The sequence below is a fragment of the Macrosteles quadrilineatus genome, unplaced genomic scaffold (genome assembly GCF_028750875.1).
Source record: "Macrosteles quadrilineatus isolate MER2022 unplaced genomic scaffold, UCM_ALF_1.0 Scaffold_1__1_contigs__length_201487025, whole genome shotgun sequence".
NCBI lineage: Eukaryota > Metazoa > Arthropoda > Insecta > Hemiptera > Cicadellidae > Macrosteles > Macrosteles quadrilineatus.
The window spans coordinates 152,464,566-152,489,017 of NW_026542594.1; the positions used below are offsets into that span (position 1 = coordinate 152,464,566).

At 32.8% G+C, this 24,452-nt stretch overlaps 1 protein-coding gene across 1 annotated transcript in view; it reads right to left on the reverse strand.

Annotated features, from left to right (window-relative positions):
- The window catches only part of LOC129001632 (ras-GEF domain-containing family member 1B-like), a 28,326-nt gene extending 6,633 nt beyond the window's left edge, over positions 1–21,693 (reverse strand). Inside the window, exons 1-5 of the mRNA XM_054429002.1 lie at positions 21,572–21,693; positions 6,474–6,737; positions 5,595–5,681; positions 2,773–3,000; positions 974–1,240 (exon numbers count right to left, since the gene is read on the reverse strand). Of these exons, the coding sequence (XP_054284977.1) occupies positions 974–1,240; positions 2,773–3,000; positions 5,595–5,681; positions 6,474–6,659 (768 nt within the window). The 5' untranslated portion in view covers positions 6,660–6,737; positions 21,572–21,693. The remainder of the gene's footprint in view (positions 1–973; positions 1,241–2,772; positions 3,001–5,594; positions 5,682–6,473; positions 6,738–21,571) is intronic.
- Positions 21,694–24,452: the final 2,759 nt, after the last annotated feature.

The window sequence follows — 24,452 nt, forward strand, 5'->3', positions numbered from 1 at the left end:
TTTTATACAAATATCACTTATTTATTAGTCATCCCATACCATTTGAACCCAATATCTTCAAATCTTAGCATTCATAAGAAGCATTAAGGAGTCGTATGTTTTTTGATAATGTTAACCAAGGGGTTATTAAATTAGTTTAACCTAACAATATCGTAATTAAAGCGTCTAAAGACACAAACGACTTATAAAAAGTTTCATTATATGTTTTGGTGTTCTCTAATAGAATGTCAACATCATTGCTCTCCTAACCAATGGCGTTCCTTGAAGGTTTGGTATAAACAAACAATTATTAATAGGTGATATAAATCAAACGTAACAAATATAACTGTTTCATGTTAAGCTTCAGGATGTATAATGCACTTGACATAATATGTGTTTTTAAGATATATTATGGAATATTTCAGCCCATATTACATTGAATTTCCTGGGGCAACAGTATTTTAGCTCAGTAATTAACGTTCTGCAAATGACATCGTTGACCAGAGTGGCGTTTAAACGTATTTAAATGCCACCGTTTTGAAATCTGAAATACTAATAACTATTTCAATTCACATAAAAGAAGGGGAATACTTGGTATCTTCAGATAAAACTGCAAATCAGTAATCAGATAACTGCGAAGTTCATTGTGTTACAATATAGTAGTTAATCTACTGTATAAAAAGTAGTTACTTATGGATAATTCTATATTAATTTGTAGCTTGGGATTTCAAATTTATTCATAATTACAATTTTATAATACATCATTTCAACTTGATTCTAAAATTACTTTTAATTCCCGGGAATATATTAATCTCCTTATGTAACTTCCCGCTATTTCTCATTCCCCCTGAAAACATCAAACTGTTACAGGCAATCCGTTGCTAACAACCAAGAATATGTTGTATTAACTCAGTATAAATGCTTAAAATTAAATTTTAAAATTACTAAATAGCAATTTGTTGAAAAGGCCATTTTAAAATACAAAGATGATTACCGCGGGTAGCTTGATACGGTCGTGGACGGGGCGGCCGGTGTCCTGGGCGGTCAGCTGGTGTTCGAACTTGTCCAGCTTGGCTAGTCTGGCCAGTAGAGTCTGCAGCAGTCGAGACACATCGTCACAGACCCAGGGGACACAGTCGCAGCCCTGGGTGATGCCGCGGACTGCCGCCGTCATCGCCTCGTCGCGGAAGTCGTAGGGGAACATGTCCGTCCACTCTTCCAGCAGTTTCACCATCGGTGGCATGATTCGCTCCAGCCGCTCCTTCATAGAAGTTAAGTCATTCTTACAAGTGTATATACACCCATTATGATATTAATACACTTTTAAATATATTTTCAAACTTGTTAAGGCTCTAAAATACCATATTAGACATTAATTTGTCAGGGTAGAGTTAATACCTTCAGATTTACAGAATTCGTTTAATACTAAGTGGGTTTGCCACTGACCCAAATATAATTTGTAATTTATCTGTCTAATGACGACATATTATACTTTTATTTTTGAAATAATTAGCAAAACATAATAGCATAATAATTTTACGTACCGGCAGGCTTCTTTATTCATTCCAAAGACATGACTAACTCCTAAAGAAATGCATTTAAAATATTCAACATATGGTAAAACAACAAAACACATTTAATTTAAAAATATCAAAGACAGGCTAAAAGGATAATTAATAAGGTTCATGACACGATATATGCAAATTTTGATCTTGGATAAATGTCCAGGGTTTAAAGCGTTCCTTAAAAATCTCAAAAATGCCAAAGGTGTTAAGATAAGTAAACACGTGTGACTTAAAATTAAAAATCTTTTATTAAGTTTACTAACTTAACAAATCAGTGGTTTAGTAAAATAGGTTTTAAAAGAATACACAAACAAAAAAATACGTTTGACTCTATAAGATAGTACTATGGAATCTAATAGAATCGCATTTCTTATCTTTACACTTTTTATGACTTTGGAAATCCCTTAACACCGTAAATGGCCATTTTCTCGAGCTAAAAACAATAAAACTGCGATAAAACACTGATATGGTATGGTGGTGAGATGAGAATTCAGCAAACTCTATACCCATTTCCTCACTTGAGCAGTGTAACAGTTTATTTACATATACATATTATGTGCTTGAAACCTTTTGCTGTTCTTATTATAATGTAAGTAAAGTATGTGTAAGCAACAAATTCGTGTAGGCAAATCTTTTTAAATTGAATTTCTAATAAAATTCAGCTCACCGCAAACCATTGGTATAATAGACAAAAGCAACCGATATCTGACGAGGTGATCATTATCTGCATCCTGGCTTTGGTAACTAAAGCTTTGAAATCATAAATAAAATATTATCTTTCTCTAAAATCGTATTGTATGAAATTCCATAGTAATGATTGAAATCTTTCTCATCCCGACCTGTTTTATTAGTTTCAATGAAATACATCGATGGAGTGATAGGATTGTTAGCAATGATTTTCAAATAATTACCTCATAGCAATGTTAGTGATATGATCTGTGCAATCTCAGGCCAGATAAATTCACTTTATCACCGATCAATCCTGCTGCAATAGTAAATTTCTTAACTAGGGCCGAAAATTAGGTTTTCTGGCTCGAGATTTTTGTATTTTTTATATTAATCTGCAAAAGATGTTTGCATTACTTTATTATTTACTTTCTAAATATTTATGAACGTTCATTTCCTTTTATATCCCGGGTAAAAAGAAAATTACTTTACAGCGTCTTCAAAAGCTAATTTTGATCAACAATTAAAAAAAAAAATTCATATGTTTTAAAGTTTAACTTACTTTGGCAGTCGATGGTTTGTCAATGTTGGTTTGCTGAGCGTGACAAGCGGCGAGGACCTGGGTTAGCAGCTCGTGAGGAAGAACGAAGAGTCTGGAGCTTAGCAGGAATGCAAACAGATAACCTCTGTCTGGATAGGAGCTGGTGGTGGGTACCAGCAAACCTGTCAGAGCCTCCAATGTACCAGAGACCAAGTGACCTTCCTCGTACACAAGGGGAGGTGGTGGCTCCTGCAAATGCATAGTCAGTAACACCAATAGTTGACCTCTGTCTGGGTAGGAGCTGGTGGTGGGTACCAGCAAACCTGTCAGAGCCTCCAATGTACCGGAGACCAAGTGACCTTCCTCGTACACGAGGGGAGGTGGTGGCTCCTGCAAATACATGGTCAGTAACACTAATAGTTAACCTCTGTCTGTATAGGAACTGGTGGTGGGTACCAGCAAACATGTCAGAGCCTCCAATGTACCAGAGACCAAATGACCTGCCTCGTAAACCAGGGGATGTGGTGGCTCCTGCAAATACATAGTCAGTAACACTAATAGTTAACCTCTGTCTGTGTAGGAGCTGGTGGTGGGTACCAGCAAACCTGTCAGAGCACCAATGTACCAGAGACCAAGTGACCTTCCTCGTACACGAGGGGAGGTGGTGGCTCCTGCAAATACATAGTCAGGACAAGGAATATTATTAGTATTCCTTTAGGCCATTGGATTTGTAAACAAAAGATAAAATAATTTAAATTATTAAGTATAAGTACATAACACTATCTGTTGTGAAGCCTTGGTACTATATAAATATATTATCTAACTTGTTTCTATTTCAATGACAAATACCTAATAAGTTAGCAATATTTCATAGTATAATATGTGAGTCGGTCTACTAGGTTTGAAAAAAAATTATCTATATATGGCTTTTGAAATATTTGAAATACATGGTATTACTGTAGTAATACTGAGATACTCAAAATGAGAAACACAAATACGAAAACGTGATATTTATTTTATATGTTTGTAACTTTTATGAATTTCTGATATCAAATGGATGTTTTTTGTTTTACAAAGGCAAAGATTTAGTTGAAGCAGCTAGAGTTTTTATTACCTTACTTAACTTTCAAAGTAAAGGATCTTAATTATCTTTCTCGTGTAATTGCATCAGATAAAGAAATCATCTTTATAGCACCTTCATTAAACACTTTTGTTTTAATTAAAAATGGACTTGTAGCGTCAGCACTCTAAAATTATTTAGAACAATAGTCTGTTAATATGAAATGGATTACATTATTTATCAATGCTGTTTCTTATATACAAGAAAAGTAAGTCTCAAATATTTTATTAGAATATTATATATAATACTTTCTACTAATTACAAAATAAAACTAACACGTAAATCACAGCTTGTCGATCACCCTGTGCAGGTAGGAAATGCACACTGAACCCTACAAGCACAATGATATTGAACAATTTTATTTAGATTGTCGATTGCAGTAAATTAATATTTTTACAGGCATCTTATGGATCTTTATTGGTATAAAGCAGTTTAATTTTGTAATATGATGTGGTATGTATCAAAATAGTGTCCTTGATTACTTATTAATATTCAAATATCACAAAATATCTAGTTTTAGCGAATTTCCCTATAGGGAAGTAGCTATTACCGTAGGTGGCACGGTAAGACCTAGACCCGGGACCGATTTACTTTTTCATTTTGATGTCCCCAGAGGCCAAAAACACCATTCGTAAAAATTTGTATATATATATATATATATAAATCTATATATATAAATCTATATATATATATATAGATTTATATATACATATATATAGATTTATATATATATATATATATAGAGATTTATATATATATATATATATATACGTCCGTGAACGCGATAACTTGAGTAATATTGGTCCGATTTTGATGAAATTTGGTTTTAAAGGTGTAAAGCGAGATAAACTTGAATGAGTTCGCGAACCAGCATGATCGGACCATGGGAACGGGGCTTTAGGGGGGGTTTTATGGGGTAAAAATTGGTTTTTCTCACTTTTGACCCTCAAAACACTAAATTTCCCAATTTCTCTCTAGGCCTTTTTAAAGAGCTTAAAAAAACAAATAATTTAGTATATAAAAGTATTTTTGTTCGATTATAAGTAACGGAGAAAATTAAAAAAATTTTAAATTTAAAATTCCCATGTTATTCTTATGGAGAATATTGTCAAATGTTGTAATTTGCTTGTTTATGGATATATTTTGATCAAACTTGGCAAATTGATTTATTTTGTACTAAGCTATCAATATTCTACTCAAAAACACACTTTATTAAGTTCCTTGTAGCAGCAAACCTAGGTAATCGTTAAACCTAATGTTATTAAAATATATTTAACTGAAAATCAATTCAGACAAACGGAAATTCGCTTAGTCGGCAGGATTACTGCGGCGGGGGTATTTTGCATCAAATATGCGTTTTTTTATGTGTAAGCTGCAATTGCTGTTTTCATATTTACAGTAAGCCATAAGAACAGTTTCATGACAAAAACACGTTTTCATTTTCAGACTTGCCGTCACGAAAACATTTTCATCATAATGGTCTGTCGAACATAGTAAACGATGCCATACAAACCTCTAATAATTTTATAGATTATATCTACTATCATCCATACAATATCTAATTCATAACCTTGTACCTATTATGATAAATGTATTTAGTTAAGTAGTAAATAGTCAGACCAGCTGTCAACTCCCAAATACCGTCATTGATGTTGGTAAAGCAATTGTGTTTGTTTCTATAAGTATTAACAAATCTATGTGAAGCGCACACTACAATACTCACAGACTCATGGTAAGGTGGTGGATGTCCCTGGTTGTCTGGGTTTCGCACTCGGCCTTCCAAGTCTTCAGGCGTCACCGCCAACACCACCTTCAATCGTAAAAAAATATCAGCCGAATTGCATTTCACAAATATTAATATACCGGATTGTTAAGGTTTGTGTTTAGAATACCTATATCGGCATCTACTGGGCAGGATCAGGAAGAACTGAAGAGCACTCGTACGCACTTGAGGCACAAAAGTATGTAGGACTGCAGTCGGTAGACATAATCCGATGATAACTGCCTTTGTGTCACACATTCAGGTAATATGCGTGCCCAGAAACTCAGCATTGACCAAAATGCGGTCTATGTGGTAAATAAACTGAAAGAAAAACTGTCCCGAGGGCTTAGGTCACCTGTTGACCCAACTTGAAGTGATGTGACAAAAATTCCTTGGTCTTTGTCCAACAGAGTAGAGTAAGATTTTAGAAAGTAGTGTGATCAATTCAGGATTCTTTTACTACTGGCTAGCTACATGTGTGTGGAACTTTTCTCCTGTCCCTTAACAAACAGTACTAACAGTGTCAAATATTTCAAGCTTGTTATGTCTGTTAATTGATGTTACTTTCCTTTTGTTAACCCAAATGCATTGACACAAGTACTAACACAGATATACTCAGGCCCTCTAGCACTCCGCCTCGACTAAATGACGCATTAGCACCCTACAGGTTGCCTGACTTTTAACCGAACCTGATACCAAGTGTAATGCACTAGCATTGCTTAGACAAATACTCATAACACAATACTGAGCGTGCCAAGTCTAGCTACGGTTCATCAACCAAGTCATCAATAATGCTCTAAACTGTTACAAAATGGTCTATAGTAAATAGCCATAACTGACCTTCTTGTGGGTCTTTGCCTTCCTCGGCTGCAGGAGGCAGACCTGACGCCCGGTGGTGACGGAGGTGGAGGCGTGGTCAGGCCAGGACGACGGCGGCGGCGCGGGGGTGGTGGTGAGCGTCGGTGACGGCGGGGTGCGAACACACACTGCCGCCGAAATCCGACTGGCAAACAGATACATCGCCATCCGGGCATTTAGAGGGCGAGTAGACTGCCGGCAGGACACGTGACGTCGCCACTACACCACTAACCCACTGTCCGCATCCTGCAAAGACAGAGAAATCATGTAGAATGCTAGTAGATAGCCAGCAGTACACTTGACGTCGCCACTACTCCACTAACCCACTGTCCGCATCCTGCAAAGACAGAGAAATCATGTAGAATGCTAGTAGATAGCCAGCAGTACACTTGACGTCGCCACTACTCCACTAACTCACTATCCGTATCCTGCAAACACCAACACGCATTTAGAGGGCGAGTAGACTGCCAGCAGTACACGTGACAATGCTAATAAGTGACTATCCCACTGTCCCAACCCTGCAAACACAAACATTTATAGGGCGAGTAGACTGCTAGCAGTAGGCCTACACGTGACAATGCCAATAAGTGACTATCCCACTTTCCTCAACCCTGCAAACACAAACAAACATTTAGAAGGCGAGTAGACTGCCAGCAGTACACGTGACAATGCTAATAAGTGACTATCCCACTGTCCCAACCCTGCAAACACAAACAAACATTTAGAGGGCGAGTAGACTGCCAGCAGCACACGTGACAATGCTAATAAGTGACTATCCCACTGCACAAACAAACATTTAGAGGGCGAGTAGACTGCCAGCGGTACACGTGACAATGCTAATAAGTGACTATCCCACTTTCCTCAACCCTGCAATCACAAACAAACATTTAGAGGGCGAGTAAACTTCCGGCAGTCCACGTGACGACGCCAATACATGACAAACCCTTTGTCAGCATCTTGCACCCACATGTTTGGGTAAGTGGACTCTAGTATTCTGAGTGACGCTAAAACTACAAACCATTTCCACTCTTGACATTCTTACCAACACATGGATGGTGATAAGATCACTGCATACACTTTTTCGGTACAGTAATTGCTGTAAAACTAAATTATTTTATGCCTAAAGAATTTTATGACTTGTGTCAACTAGTTCTACGTAAAACAATTACACACATTTTACTGGTCTAAACCACAGATTTTGTATATTTAACTTAACAAGTTAAACACAAAACATCTAAGGTGGTTACATAGAATTAATTCTGAAGCTTTAAGATAAAAATGCCTTATCATAACTACGTGACAGATGGTCTCTCCGTAATAGGCACAATCTTTTCTAATTTGATACCAAAAACTAAACAAGAGTTGTATCGTTATTACCAAATCGCGTGCCTACGGACGACTAATTATTTGCCTTACACTTTTAAATTTAAACGTTTTATCATAGGTATTTTTATATACTTAAAATTTTTATTATAACAACATTTTAATTCAATAATGTTGCTGTCAGATTCTAGAATAATAACTGTGATTTACAAACCAACGATTTAATTCTGTTTAGGTCAGATAAGCTTTAGCAAATCAAACTGTGAAATGCTGTGTAGAGTGAAAATAAGAAAAGTTGATCCAACCACGGAATGTAAGCTAAAGTTTATAGAAAGCAATCAATAATGTAATCAAGTTAAGGAACCCATTCGTCAAGTCATCAGCCTCCTTGATTGGTTTTGGTTGCGCGAAATTGGCTTTCGTCAAATACCACTTCTTTCAATACTTAAATAATAAACTCTTCGCTATATACCAATCAAATCATAAACTGGACCTTATTATTTATTATATCTGCAGTTAGTTCCCATTCATGATGTTGTTTGAAAAGGTCACATAGGTAAATACTTTGTTTGTATACATTAAATTGGTAATTAAAATAAATGTGCCATCGTATCATCCCAAAACAATTTAAAGGAATTTTAGTAAAACATTGCACTTAAACATTTATATCTATGTGCACATAATTAAATTGCAAATTAGCACGGATAATAATATATATTTCCCCCTTTTATGAGCTTTAAAAATCCTACTCACTATTTATCTTCTCGTAGAATTGGGTAAATCTATTGTTACAACAACGAAACAATTCAGAGGCTTAATTTTTTTACAACTGAGATTTTTATTGTACAAAGAATTTACAAGTTGCTGATTAAAAAATTCAGTTCATTCAAAATATTACTTAACAAATATTTGTCATATATTACACATCCATCGGTTTATGTACATTCATTCAAGATTTTTGAAAAATATTTAGTATCTTTTAAAGAATTAATTGTAACTATATTTATTATTTTTTTGTTATATGATGAGTGGCTCGTAGGTTATAGTTAGGGGGCGGGGGTACAACACCCATTTGACAGTCTTCCCTATCTTGGATTATAATATTTATCCAATCTTGCACTGTCAAAGTCATTAATTGTATTTGCACTTCAAGGCACATAAACTATTAATGAAACGTATCCACAAGACTTTATGGCATTTTCTGTAAAAATCTATTGCCAAGGAGGTACAATAATTTGCATTTATAAAGCCATTATTTTAGGAACTGCGACATTTTTTGTCTGACGAAAAGTCAGTTAGATTTATTGGTCTACAACATTGCCTGAGGAGAAATTACTGCAATACAGAACTTGCCCAGAGCCGAGGGTTCCACCAAGGGAAACTATTTTTGCTCTGTAAATTGGAAAAGTTTCGTTTGTTTTTAGAAGTTTGCTTGGTTGTGTGTGGCTTGGTAAACTATGCTTTGAAGTACTCCTAGAAAGAGGTTATTACATGGATGGGTGTTGTACTTCTTCTCCAAAGCTCTGAAAGAGTTTCTATTCCAAATGGCTTACCAGCACTAAATTTGTCGTGGTAAATTGAAATCTAAAGTTACTTAGTTTTAATGTGTACTGAATAAATATTATTATTCAAAACATTTCGTAAAAATTGTCATCAAAGATTTAAAAATGTAATGCTTGCTCTAACCTTTAGGAAAAAACATTTATAACAAAAAAATAGAATTATATTATTACTTTTTTATTTTTTTTTATTTTAAAAGTCATTATTTTCTAAAGGTTTTTCATACAGGTATTTCAACAACCTTTTTTTAGATTTTAAATACAGAGTGACACTGTGTCGATTTACGACAAAAATCAATTAGCCCAATATATCGTTTGGACGTTTAATTAAAGAGGCGCTGCTTTACCAAAGCTATTTATTTACAGCCATGAGTGTTTTTCAACCGTTGACATATTACAAAAAATATAACATTTGATGTTAGCTTACATTCATTCGTTAGTGGTTCAACTATTGAAAGAGTTATTTTCCTGAAGTTTGTCATGCAATAGTTTTTTATACGATTAACAACTAATTGAATAAAAAATCGATTGATGAATATGATTAAACCGTGCAAAAGATATTCGACAAAAACCAGGTGACTGTTTGACTGTCAGTTTGAATAAACGAATAACCATTATGTTATTTACAAATTGAAACTAACTTAATCTGTAGTATATATTATAGTGTTAGAACAGTTTTTATTATTACACAGCTAGCAGTTAGTTAACCGTCCCGCGTTGCTGCGCTAAGAACTATAATTTTAAATGGTAATTTGTTCTTTATAATCCATATCTTTATATATTTATTAGGTGTATTAATGTATAAATTTTCTACTTTGATAAAGGTCTTTACTTTTTATGTTCACATTTTTAATACAGTAGGGAGAATTCAAACGTTATTGAGTGAACAGGTGTGCTGCGATTGGGGTTTAATATATTTGGACTTATCTAAAAATTAAATAGTTTCCTCTGCTGCATTCTGTGGATATATTGTGGCAATATTCCAAATCATGACTAATACAGAATGTTGTGATTATTCAAACCAACAGTTGGTGAAAGTTAACATCTGTTTTAAAATGATATTTACTAGTGTACCTGTTGCTCGAATTTGAGCAATTGCAAAGCATTACAGGCGTTTTTAAAAACGAATAACAGTCATAATTTCCGATGACTTTATAAGAGTCGCCTCAAAGATTATGGAAATACACAAGATGTACACAACAGTTAGATATAATCAAATTTTTTTTGTAAATATCTTATCTTTTTTCAAAAGCTGATTTAGTTTTTTAGTGTTTTCTACAAATGTTTCCCACTCATAGCCGCATTAGATTTTCTATAATAACGATTATAAATGAAAAAAAAAATATTATTTATATTTGTTCTACTTGGTTATGTTTTTTGTCTTTCCTATGTTTCCATTGTTTGCAAATCGGCTCTTTCAATGATTGCTCAAGAAATTAATGTAGCACAGTGTTAATTCGTTTTTATTTTTAGTATATCAAATTGTCCAGGATTTATCACGTTTTTCCATTGTAATAATTACACCAACCCAAATATCGTCTACAGATGCAATACGCCAAAGAATATTGTCTACGTGCAACATGCCTACGTACAATCTCCAAGAAGTGGTAAAAAAGGCAGTAACCAACCCATACAATAGATATAAGTTAACTCCATAAGAATTAATTTAAAGAGTTAATGTGATATTAGGATGTTCCACTGATTTGGTAATAGAACATTATATTGCAAAACATGACATGATGCAGAAGAAAATTAATTTTAAAATCTGAAAAAACCATTGCAAATACTTCATTTTGACAAATTTAGTAAATCACAATTCAAACATTAACAGCTATTTCATAAAAAAGTAGTGTAAAATTTGCATATGGTCGTAATGTAAACAAATCTGCTGAGGGAACTTAAAAGGCTTCTGGGGCAGAGCTCTAAGGAAATTTACCTCGTTTATCTTTTCATTACTCATCTACAGACCAAAACCTTTCTTTAGAGACCCCTACCAAGTTTCTACGCCCAGCCGTTCTCTCAATTAGCTGTGACAAAAACCCTGTTTTCCTCCATAAGAATAACATGGGATGGGAATTTAAAGGCCACTGGGGCAAAGCCCCAAGGAAATTCACCATGTTTCTCTTTTGATGGCTCATCTACAGACCAATACCTTTCTTTAGACACCTCTACCGAGTTTCTACGCCCAGCCATTCTTTTAAATTAACTGTCACAAAGAAAACCAGTTTCAAATTAATATATAGATTTGTAAACGTTGTAGTTCCAAGAGTGACACTGGAGCCCTTAGAACCCTCTGGGGCGGAGCCCTTTTGACGGATCTGCTCCAAACTTCACACAAACCATCCTTGAATAATGATTACGAGTTTCATTACAATCTGTCGAGCGGTTTCGGAGTCCATAAGGTGCATACATTACATACATACATACATAGTTTTCCTTTTATAGATATAGATATCAAATAGCATGGACCAATCAAAAACAAAATAAATAAAAAACAAAATAGTGTTTAAATAGCAAAATACCATAAAAAACAAATATGATTTTTCACACTCATCTAATTAAAACATTACTCTACGTATATTATTGGAGAACTATAACCAGCCTTCATTGCAAAGGTAAAATTAGTGATTGTTTGAAATAAAGCACTTATATCTTCTAGGAAAGTAAACAGAATGTTATAAATGCTTTAAAATAATCGTTAGGAGCAAATTCTAAGGTTTGCCATATTTAATTAAGATTTATGACTGAAAAGACCTATTAACATGTTCAATTATGTAAATCCATTACACCGAGTCAACGTCAACACTTGACTCGTTGACGTGACGTCAGCACTGTCAGCTTAATTAATGTTACGTAATCACTCGACTTTATTGTAAGAGGCGCGAAGCGTTGACACTTCGCTTCAACGACCACAGCCTTACATTGATGAGTGTATCATCAATGTAACAACAAATATGGACAGAAAAAGAAGTTATATAATAACCACGTGTCGTTATCCTTTACTGAATGCTTCTTCTTTAAATATGTAAAAACTGCGTTGTGATAAAACATAAATACCAAACTCGTTTGTACATGATTTAGGGCAAGAAATAGATTGCAAAAATCGGTTTAGGTTTGCTAAGCCATCACCACAGACAAAGTAAAGAGGGTGAAGACGGTTTATTTACTGAAATTTCAAGACCACTTCACATCATAGTCAAATGACATTAAAATTCATTTTAAGCTTTCTAAAAGTTATAAAATATAAATAAATGTTCCTTAAGTCCATTTTAACTTTTAATTAATAACTAAGTTGTGGCCTGTAAAACAATTAATTTATCTTTTTCAGACAGAGTTGGAAAACTACTCCTTACTAAGAGTGCCTAGGACTAATTTAATTGAACTAACATGATAAATGAGCTATTTTGTATGTTCAACTATTATCAATATTTACAAGTAGTTTCAATATACAGTGACTATTCCAAATACGGTAAGCCAATACGTCATTTGGAACTTATAGAAGTAACACTTCTTAGTGTAGCGACATAGCGTAATGGTTTATAAAGGATCATCAAATTTTCTAGAGCACAAGAGTATTTGCCATTCTAATAATAAAAAAATGTTATATAAAAATTCAGAAAAACAACAGACAGTGAACTTTTATTGCTTGTTTCTTGATTCTTAAAAGAAACGTTTTCTTTGCTTTAAAGAAGATTTACGTACAACTTAATTATTGTGAAACTTAAATTGTAAATGCTTAATATATAAGCATTATATAAGCATTATATATATATAAGCGTTACATCAACGTGGTAAGTGGAAACTTGTTTAATCTTTTTTTATGATGTTCCATTACTCTGAGGTAATAAAATTACTTATTCCAAAGTGTAAAATGGCATGATTAAAACTGGATAACTATTACAGTGGTTAAATCTATCGATCCAGGTTCTGGGGTTAGACAGAAACCCACATACCTGCTATACATGTGCGAAAAAACATTTCATTAGCAGCAAATTTGCACATTACAAGTTGATTTCTAGATGTTTCATTTAAGTTTTATAAGAACGGGGTTTCCCACAGTTAATACGTATTTCGTTAATCCTACCTGCAGTATAAAAACTTTGGTATATTTAGGTTTGCTTCTTTAAAGAATGTGTTTTTGCTTCAGATTTAATAAGGATAAGTTGTAGAAAATATAATAGTTTAATAAGTTTATTCACTCTAAGGTAAACGTTAAGGATATCGTCCGATATTTACTAATTAAAATATATACGAATCAAATAAGTTTAGACTACTTTTATTGAGTTTTTAAGCTAAGTTATTTAAAATTGTATGTAAAGAATTTTTAAAGATATTATTTTGATTATGCACATCTCCAGCTCATTCTATAAAAATTAGTTTGATAACTAATTTTGAAGATATGTACTTACAAATTTAACATTTAATAGTACATCTGAACATTCATTTAACATTAATTTCTTCAAGGTAGTAAACCACAACAATGGTTAGTTATCGAGCCTTCAAATTTCAAGTTATTGGTTTTTCTTTCCGGACAGCCTATAAGGAGAACATACCACTCCAATCTAGTCATTGAGCTATTGACTATGACAATGCAATGGATTGTATGGAAATTTTAAGTAATATTTTTTTATAGTTTATTATTTATTATTGTATTATTGTATTATTTTTATACATGGTTATACTTAAGGCTGTATCAGCTAACTTACATACTTTAAGTCCATTGCATTTGCTGACAAAACTACCAGAACCAATGAAGGTATGTATGCATTTACAAAATACTGCAACATGAATTAATTTTGAGGTAAAAACTTTTACAGTAAATAATTAGTTATAAAATATTATAGAACTAGCAACAGTGCCCGTTGTGGTTAAATACAACGGTCTCTAGTAAAATAATGGTTATGAAATCCATACACCACTTTACTCACTAATATTAATGGTACAGTTTAAGCACATAACATTAAAATCACACATTTAACATAAGGAACACACTTTAAACATGAATGCAAATTGTAAACAACAACAATTAATCAAAGAAAAAATAATTAGATAACAATATAACAATAAGCTGTTGAGTTATTAACACTTGTTTCGTATGATTTGATTATTAGCTCATCTACCCGACCGATTTTCATAAAGGTGTGGACGTACCGCAGATTTGCCATCAAGCATCGGTATTCATTTTGATTTTGACGTATATTTCAAGTTATGCACAAACTGCCTCCCTGTACATTTCGTATGAGGGTTAAATTTTTTTTTCGAGTTCAATGTTTTGCAGGCGGGCGATGGTTTACAGAAGGGCTCTCCTACCTGCCCAATTTTCATAATTTTGGTCTTAAAATAAAGCTATGCATGCAAATATTTGTCATCAAGCATCATCATTAATTTATCTAATGTATTACTCGACGAATTAATTTTTTCTCTTTAATTGAAGATGTATTCCAACAGTTCCAGAAGTGTTCCAGACATTATACATTTTGATCTAAACACCTTAAGTGAAATACCAGCTTTCATTTGAGCTATTGATTATTAAGATCGGACTACCTAAAGCACACTGCTGAATCACGAATCAACAATAAATACAATCGTTTTAGTACCTATCTGCAATCAATGATACGTAACTCTATTTTATTTAAGTTATTTTATATGTCTTGGTCTTAAAATACTTCAAAGGCTTTCACTTGAGATATTGATAGTTTTAATTAGTTAAGTTCAAGATACTGTATAGCTCAATCAGAAAATATAAATTTGATTATATCTTGGATATGGATTTTAGTTTTAGATTTATTTACTTAATTCTAATTACGTTATTCTATTTGTTTTGACCTAAGAACCTTCATTGGAATACTGTACCAGCTTCCATTTCATTAAAGGACGCAGCTAAATCACGATCAACACAAATTGTTCAAAAAAATGGAGTTATTTATCATCGATTTATAGCCAAACGATCTTGCTTGCAACCTCAACAGTACTTTAATAATTATTCGCGAATCTTCACAAATTAGGCTATCCAACGACCTATTAATAAATAAAATCGGTTCAGTAGAACTGTAGATTTAATTGTACAAAGTTTAACAACAACATCTTTAATTCAATATTTTCTCACTACTATAAACCTGGAGGTTGCTTAACGTTTTTGCAAATAACTTTGAAACGGAGAGGAAATCGACCAAAGTGGAAGGTGATATTCTGAAAGAGAATACAATTTCCTACAAATTACAATTATGAATTTCTTTAATATACTCAATAAAGGCAGCCTAAAGTTGGCTACAAATATAAAATTAAAAATATAAACCTGGAATAAAAGGAGTTTTAAATGTATTATTTTTTATTTTTTTACCTTAAATATCTAATAAATTCAAATTTTCATAATTATTTGCAAATCTACACAAATTAGGCTTTCTAACGACCCATTAAGTAACAAAATCGCTCCGGTAGAAGTCTAGATTTAGTTGTACAAAATTTAACAAAAATGTATATAATTCAGAAATTTCTCACCACTATACATTTGGAGATCACTTAGATTATTGCCAATATCTTTTAAATGGAGAAAAAATCGACCAAAGTGAATGTGATATTCTGAAAGAGAATAAAATTTACTACAAATAACTACTATGTAATTCTTGACAATACTTAATAAAGGGAGCTGGCTACGAATAGAATCTTGAAAACAGAAACTTGAAAACCCCAGTTTTTAATGTATTTTTGTTATTTTTAATTTTTTACCACAAATATTTAATAAAATCACAATTTTATAATTATTTGCAAATCCACACGACTTAAGCTTTCCAACGACCCATTAATTAATAAAATCGGTCCAGCAGAACTCTAGATTTAGTTGTACAAAGATTTTTAAAACTTAATTATATATAGAACTAGCTGGCCCGACAGACGTCGTCCTGTCCTATTGTGGTTTTATGTCACATGCTCGGTCATTTTCAAGATGAGCTCGTTCGCATGGCTCAATCACGTCCTGGTTGAAGTTCGTTCGCTACGCTCACCCACCTTTAGGTTAGAGCTCGTTCGCTGCGCTCACTTGCCTCCAGAGCCACTGGGGCGGAGCCCTATTGACGGATCTGCACCAAACTTCACACAAACCATTCTTGAATAATGCTTAATAATGCCTAAAAGTTTCATTACAATCTGTCGAGCGGTTTTGGAGTCCATAAAGGACAAACATACAAATATACAAACATACAAACATACATTGGATTTTATATATATAGATAGATGCTGCAGTACTGTACAGATCAGCTGGCTTTTGGTATGTAACAAAGCTGCACAATGCACACTGCATTACACCTCACCCCGCTCTCATCTTGCATCTGTAAGTAGCTACATTGCATAGTAGTTACATTGCAACTCTGTTTCAGAGTATGTTTTAATTCACTGCAATGTCTGTTTTGTAAAGAGTCATTATGAATGCAAGAACAACTACACTGACCTTTCAAACTAACCAGACATTGCTAACTCTGGCTCGTGGACTGATGCTATTGTCTATTAATTAATTAATTGAAAATTAAATATTAACTTTTTAGATTAAACAATATCACCGTTTTATAACAGTTAATGCAATAAAATTAAGTTTTGAATCGCAAATACTTTCAGATAAAGGGCTCGCTGAACCGCTCCTCTATTTACTTATTCAGTTAGTTTACAAAAAATTTAAAACCCTACAAATTAATATATATGATTCCCCACTGCTATACTAAGGATTGTTATAGTAGTTTTATCTGGTTATTAAATTAAGGATGTGTTTATTGTGTCTCGTAGTATGCTTCTTTCGACAAAATCAACCTCTAAAATATATTCATTAATTGGGCAAAGAGACACATCATTCAATTTAAAATATATGCAAAAATACCATCGTTACAAGGCAAGAACTTATTTTACTCTGGTATTAAACTGTATATGGAGTTGAAAATAATATTGTCTACGTCTACAGTAAAAAAGCTTATACTTGATACATTTTCTTACAAAGAGATTCATTAAAGATATAGCATTACATTACGATCTTTAATAAAGTAAACCTTAACAACATACTGTATACTGGTTTAATAAAAAGGTATTTAGGCTCTCTAGTACCGTAAACAGTTAGTTTAACAATGTTCAAATTATTTATATTTTTCTAAATTTTAAATTTGTTAATGGGTCTTATAAAATTGAACGATTGCATCTAATAAAGTGTAATCTAATAAGTCCATAATTTTGTTTAGATTAATCTTTTAAGAAAGTGTAATTTTTTAAGACGCTAAAACACTATCTTTCACTGTGGTTTAAAAATATATAGCAGAGGTTAAAATGTATACTTCATGTTTTTATCCTACTAATATTATAAATGAGAAAGTTTGGATGTATGGATGTATGGATGTATGTTTGTGACAAGTGAACGCGAAAAATACTGGTCGGATTGGGCTGAAATTTGGCATGATGATAGCTCACATTCCCGATTAACATATAGGCATATTCTTATTTCAAAAATCCTTTCGGGCTCCGCCCCAGTGGCTCTGGAGTTTCCCATGTTAACCTTATGAGAAATGGAATTAATGAATCTTAACAGCTGTTTCAACTAAACAAGTTGGTTCTGTTCTATGATGTTCAATAGCATTAAATTTACAAGGATTACCAACAGGGTGCAGCACTATTATTTCTTTTACATTTATGACAACAGCTAATTTGCAACCAAAAGGTGAGTGAGCGTAGCGAACGAACTTCAACCTGGAGGCGAGTTAGCGTAGCGAACGAGCTAACCTGAAGGCAAGTGAGCGCAGCGAACGAGCTCCAACCTAAAGGTGAGTGAGCGTAGCGAACGAGCTCCAACCTAAAGGTGAGTGAGCGTAGCGAACAAACTTCAACCAGGACGTGATTGAGCCATGCGAACGAGATAATCTTGAAAATTAAGAAATTAAACGGGGCAAAGCCCGCGGGTTACAGCTAGTATTATGATAATTCTTTAATTTTTTTTTTCTTTAGTAAAATTTAGAACAAGTAATTATTAGTTTTTGCTTTAACTGCATTAGCAAAAGTGAGTATTTTTACTGAGATTAATCTTATGAGAGCTTTTTTGAATATTACTTTTTAAATACCTACAACTATTTTTCGATAATAGTCGGTTATAAAAATAAAATAATATGATTGTGTTGTGCAATAAGTACAGTAACATACAAATGTAGTTTTAATTTAGTTGTTATATGTTTAAAATTTAACTTAACTTTAAAAACGCATTTGATTTCACAATAAAAAATTACGATTAGCGTTAAATAACATATTACCTATACGTTCTCAAAAGAAATTAGAACAGATTTGTTTTTAATAGAAGAACTAATTGTATAAACATTGTTGACCGGTTATTTTTAACATAATACAATTATTGAGTTGTGTAAAATAGTGGTATCCTAACCCAGAAAATGTTAAATATGATCTTTTGGTAGACAAATGTATGCTATTTCAACTAAGAAATGCAAATGGGAGCAACCGCAGTAGTATTGAGCTGAGCGTCGGCCTCGCTTATCTTACAAAAATAAAGAGTTGCAGTATTCCTTAACCATCGTATTATAGCTTAAATATATAAAAAATACTGAGGTAGTATTAACGATACATACAGTTTAATATTATTGAATTACTATTGTATTTTCATAGCAAAAGGTTAAATTAAAGTTTTATGATTTGAAAATACCACAAGAAACCATCAACAACTGTAAATAGGCTGAAAAGTAGTGTTATAGTATTTTAAAAATGTAATAATTGGTTATATATGTAAAATCGAATTAAATTATGTGATTGAAAAAAACAAACAAATGAAAAACAAATACGAAAGCTGTTTATTTAATAACATTTAATACGTACTAGAGGTCATCCAGTGGTCGAAACTCGACCAAAAATATATAGGCTTACAGTTAGATTTTTTTAGCTAGAAGGGGTTGAGGTATGTTGGAATATCTTTGAGGATGAACCTTTTTGGCTGTAGTGAGTGTGATCATGTGTTCATACATGTCAATTTTTTTAGGTGAAATCAAAACAAACAGACTGGCACGTTGTAAATTAGGGGCATGTTGTTTTAATTTACGAAAGAATGCTCATTAAAGATCAAATAAATTAATTTAGTATTTGTCATTGTCAGATTTTTTAGAAAACATTAAGTATTTAGGCTACTGTATTTTATAAACCAAATTCGAATCTGCTACCTTGGCCTATCGTATAACGTTTTCCTGTTTGGTACCTGGTAAAACTTAAAAGATTTCATAAGTAAATTATTAGCAATACAATGTAGCTGTTAATTATAAGTTAAATAGGACAAAACTCAAAACATTAGTCTATAAAAGTTTATCTCGTCATATCGAGAGTATATAATTCTGAACCCTAACTTAATTGAAGCCCTTAAAAGGTGGGTCTGGGTCTTAAGATATTTCTAAACGAAACTTAAATCATCATTATGTCACATCAGTTTATCATGTGTATCCCAGTCACAGCAACTAATAATATAATGATCGACATTAATTTTGCAAGAAGATTCAATATTTTAATATTTGCTCATGTTAAATTAATTATTTTTAAAGCAACTATCACTTAATTTGAAGACAATAATTAAATAACAATTCATTAATTAGTTGATTTGGAATTAGGAATCACGTCTTTATTTCACAGTAAATATTCTTTAATGACCAAGTGATTTTATTAAAGTAGAGTAAGTATATTTAACTATTGTCAATTAAAAGAATATATTATGCAAGTTTGTTTGTTTTGATTTAACCTCAAAACTTGACACATATGAAAACATGATCACACTAAAAAGGTTTATCTTCAAAGATATTACACCACAGCCCGCTTCTAGCTAAAAAATCCGATGCACTGTACAGACTTCTCTATTTTTCACCCCACACTGTAGATAAATCATGTGATTGGATTTTTTTCAATTTGTTTTGATTTTCTGTTTATAATTCGTTGTTATTTCGTCACCAGCATGACAACCCATAAAGCCCGTGCTAATTTTTGTTTAATTTCAAATTAATTTTTTGTGTTTATTTCTCATTCTATTTTAGTTTTCAAACGGATTCTGCACATCTACAGGAAAATATATTTGTAACAGTATGAGTAGATTTTCCCTGCGATGCACACAAGCTGAGAAAAAAGGTTTTAAAGAAACATTCTTGCCTATTAATATATAGGTTGTTAGAATCTCATTTATTGGAAAAAAATGTGTTTATTAGTTCTCTGGGAAATTGTTAACTTAGGATGTTTTCACTGAGGACTCTTAGTATGGATTTATGTATGATTTATGATTTAAAAAGGAGAAATCAGTACTCTTTACTAAAGTTTGCTCTCTTTTTAAATGTTGCATATTATTTCATATAATAGTTTTCGTGTGTTGCTTAACAATCAGCATTTAGTTAAACAAGATTTACTTAATAATAAAAACAGTTGAAATATTCAGGAAAAATATTTTGCTTGCAGTATATGCGTAGCGTCGACGCCCCGAAATATTATTGAGCTAAAACTGTCTTTAGTGCGTTGACATCGTATCGATTAACGGAGGATTGTAAAAGAATATATTATTAGAGAGAAGGGTCCATATTTTATAAAAAATGGCATTTGTTAAGCTGTAGAATCAAAGGACATAGGTTCCATAAGAATTTAACAGTGTTTACATTGTAATGTAGCATTTTCTTTGTTTAGGCTATTGAATCTTTTTACAGCAGTTTTTTACATATTAATTTTATTTTTATATTATTGCAATCCAGTTGGCTTGCATGGATGTCATGAACGGTTTATACATATACTATGATACTATCATACTTGTTAATAGGATCGATTTTATAAGTTGGTTTTCGCTTGGATACCAATACTAGTTTTGTGCAATTTATTTACCAAGATTCTGTAGATAATTTACATACGCAAAATAATGTATTGCATAAAAGAATTTCGCTTAAGCTACAATAGTAGTTTGTTACATATAAATGAGGCTAATATTATCTACAAATTGTATATACCCGTAAGAACTCTACCACATACGTATCATGCATGCAATAAAAAGCTATGATCGTTCTATGGATATTGGATGGTGCACAGAACCTTTCGTCGTTGAAAATATTCCTAAAATATTCAACATTTTTGTAAAAAAAATTCTTTTTCGTACAATGAAAAAAATAATAATTTATTAAATATCATACTTAGGTATTTGAATAGTTGGTAATTACTTACTCAATATATCACAAAGCGTTTTACTAGACCATGGTTAAGTTATATTTTTTTCAATCAACAGAAGCAACTCGCGAAACTAAGAGCACACGACAACGATGACAGGGGGGTTCTGTTCCACGACGCGTACTACACGGGGTACCGTGGGGGACTGACAGGAGCGCCTTCCCCCACCATCTACACCACCACCTACCACCCACGCCTTACCTTAGGTCTTGACTACGTCATCATAGTCACCTGCGCTTATCATTCGAAAATAATCATTGTACTTCTATTACATCCGTCCCTATATCAACTGAACCACTTTTTACAGTCTCCTATTGTACCATTTCTACATCTAAATCTCAACTTTTTACTTCCAAAACTTTACTAGTCCGAAGGTTCGAATGGTCAACCAAACCATTATTTTACCTATCCCTAATACACCACTCCTCAGGAAGCGATCTGCTCTAGTGGTAGGGTGGAGGCTATCGTCCCTGAGGTCCCGGGTTTATATCCCGTCAAATCACAAACGGAAAAATCTAGTGATAATGCCGCAACCACTTCGCCTCAAGAAGTGTGGAAAACAACCCCGGGCTCGTGTCTCCAGCATCCTAGTATGAACAAATTAAAAATATCCACCCCTAAAATAATTTATTTAACAACAACTTAATTTACACCTATGATGGAAGTTATAATTTACTTAACAATAATTTTCCTTATTTGGTCTACGAATATTGTAGGCTCTCAACATTCTTTTCAGTTTCCTGCGTAATCCTACGATAAATATCTAAAGTTTATTCCTTTGAGGATTGCAAAGTATACTTTTATAAATTAAATTGTTGGATTACCTAGCATGCACATATGTCAATATTTCAGCTACTACTCAGATAATAAACTCCTTACTTAAATGTTGATTTATTGACATTTCAATATTAAACACAGAGTAATTATTCAGCGTCACGTAACAAAAGCCATTACCAGTATTTTAGATGATTTAGTTAAACAGTGGAAAATTGGACCAAAGTAGGTATGATATTGAAGCCCGAACAGAATTTTTACAATTAAACTTGGGAATCATACAAAACTTGAAGTTATAATTTTCCATCATGAAACTAACAAAAAAATGATTGCTAGATGATTATGTTGGCTAATACATGAGCCTGTGACATACGCTACTATTGTTTGTATGATGAGCAATTTACTTGTATCCATTACACACAGGTTTTAGATACATCTTATACGAAAAGGGAAATGACATGCCTCTGTTATCTTTGTTGGGTATGTGTGTGTGTGTGTGTGTGTGTGTACACCTTGTTTCCTTTCTATTTCACATTGCCTTGGCAGAAAACAATATTCTCTCTTTCAATGGCAATCTGTTTGCTTTGAACGGTTTCACACTTCTTTGAGACAAGGAATACTTCCATATAAAGATCAGCATATCAACACGGTCTAACACAATCCAAATAGTAGTATAAAGAAATCGTCCGAGCGCATTACTTGTGAGACTATTAGTTAACTAGCAGAGTGCCCGTTCTTTGTACGGGGTTGGCGTGTAAGTATAAAGTGCTTAAGACAGTTATACTCGTGCTCGAGTTTGAAATAGAGGAGGACACGTTTTAAGAAAACTTGGTTCTTTAAATTTGGGGTTTGCTATATTATAACAGATTATCATCGCTATAACTTTCTACCATTGCACCTAAACAATAGAAAATAGTTAATTACCAAACATTTACACTATATAACAAATTATTTATTAAATTAGACACATAAAAAACTGTAAACAATCTTACTTTGCCAGTTTTCATTGTGTATCACACCTTTTTGCTGCTTAGTATAAATCATGAATACAAAGAAATAGAGCTGTACCCGGTTGGTAAGCTTTGTAACTTTTTTAATGTTATTAAAAAATTATAGAACCAACTTGCTTGGTTGAAGCAGCTGGTCAAATTCATTTTGGATATGAATACTTATAAGAATAACATGGACAATTTTGAACCCCCGTGGGGCATAGCCCTATAGGATTTGCACAACTTTAATATGCCTGTGTTTCATAAGACTATCAAGTATCACTCTGCAAAATGACAGCTCATTCGGTCCAGTGGTTTTCACGTGATGGAACTTCGGAGTTACACAAACATCCATACTTTCACATTTATAATATTAGTAGGATAATAACAGCAAAATTTTAGAACACTTATAAAGCTTAACAAACGTACTCTTGGTATTACATTGAACAAAGCATACTAAACACACGCTATACCATAAATATAAGTCATTTAACTTTAGCATTTGTAAGAGAGAATCACAGCACTCTTTAAATATTTAAAAACGCTTTATTTTAAATCTAAGCTCTTGAATTAGCAATCATGTGCTATTAAGCTATCTTTATAATCAGACTATCTTTTCAATGCTATGTGTGCCAACTATATATAATAGTAGTTATATATCGATTTATGTGCCTTGCCTTGGATAACCTTTTCTTGTTCAATGTTCGTGAACGTATATGCAATGCCACTTTACTCACTTTGAACCTTTGAGATCGATTTAATTCAATGTATGACGTGCATCTAAAACTACATTAAGTTTTTGATACTTGATTATTGAAAAAAGTATAAAAAGGTTGCATAGTTAGTCGTCTATATATATATTAAACTATATCAGTTTAAGATTTATTTGTGGCTTTTATTCAAGCAACAACGTCTTTCAACTGTAATGACAAAGGGACTTGGAGACAAAGACAAACTAACAGTGGCTCAAGAAAAGCTGTCCTAACAGCAATTTGACTTCGGACCAAGTTGACAACTATTAAACATGACTAACAAGCTAGCGATTATTTCTTATGCTGCAAAGAAAGATTATTCATTAATCCAAACAACTTAAGGTAAACAATTAGGAAGCGTGG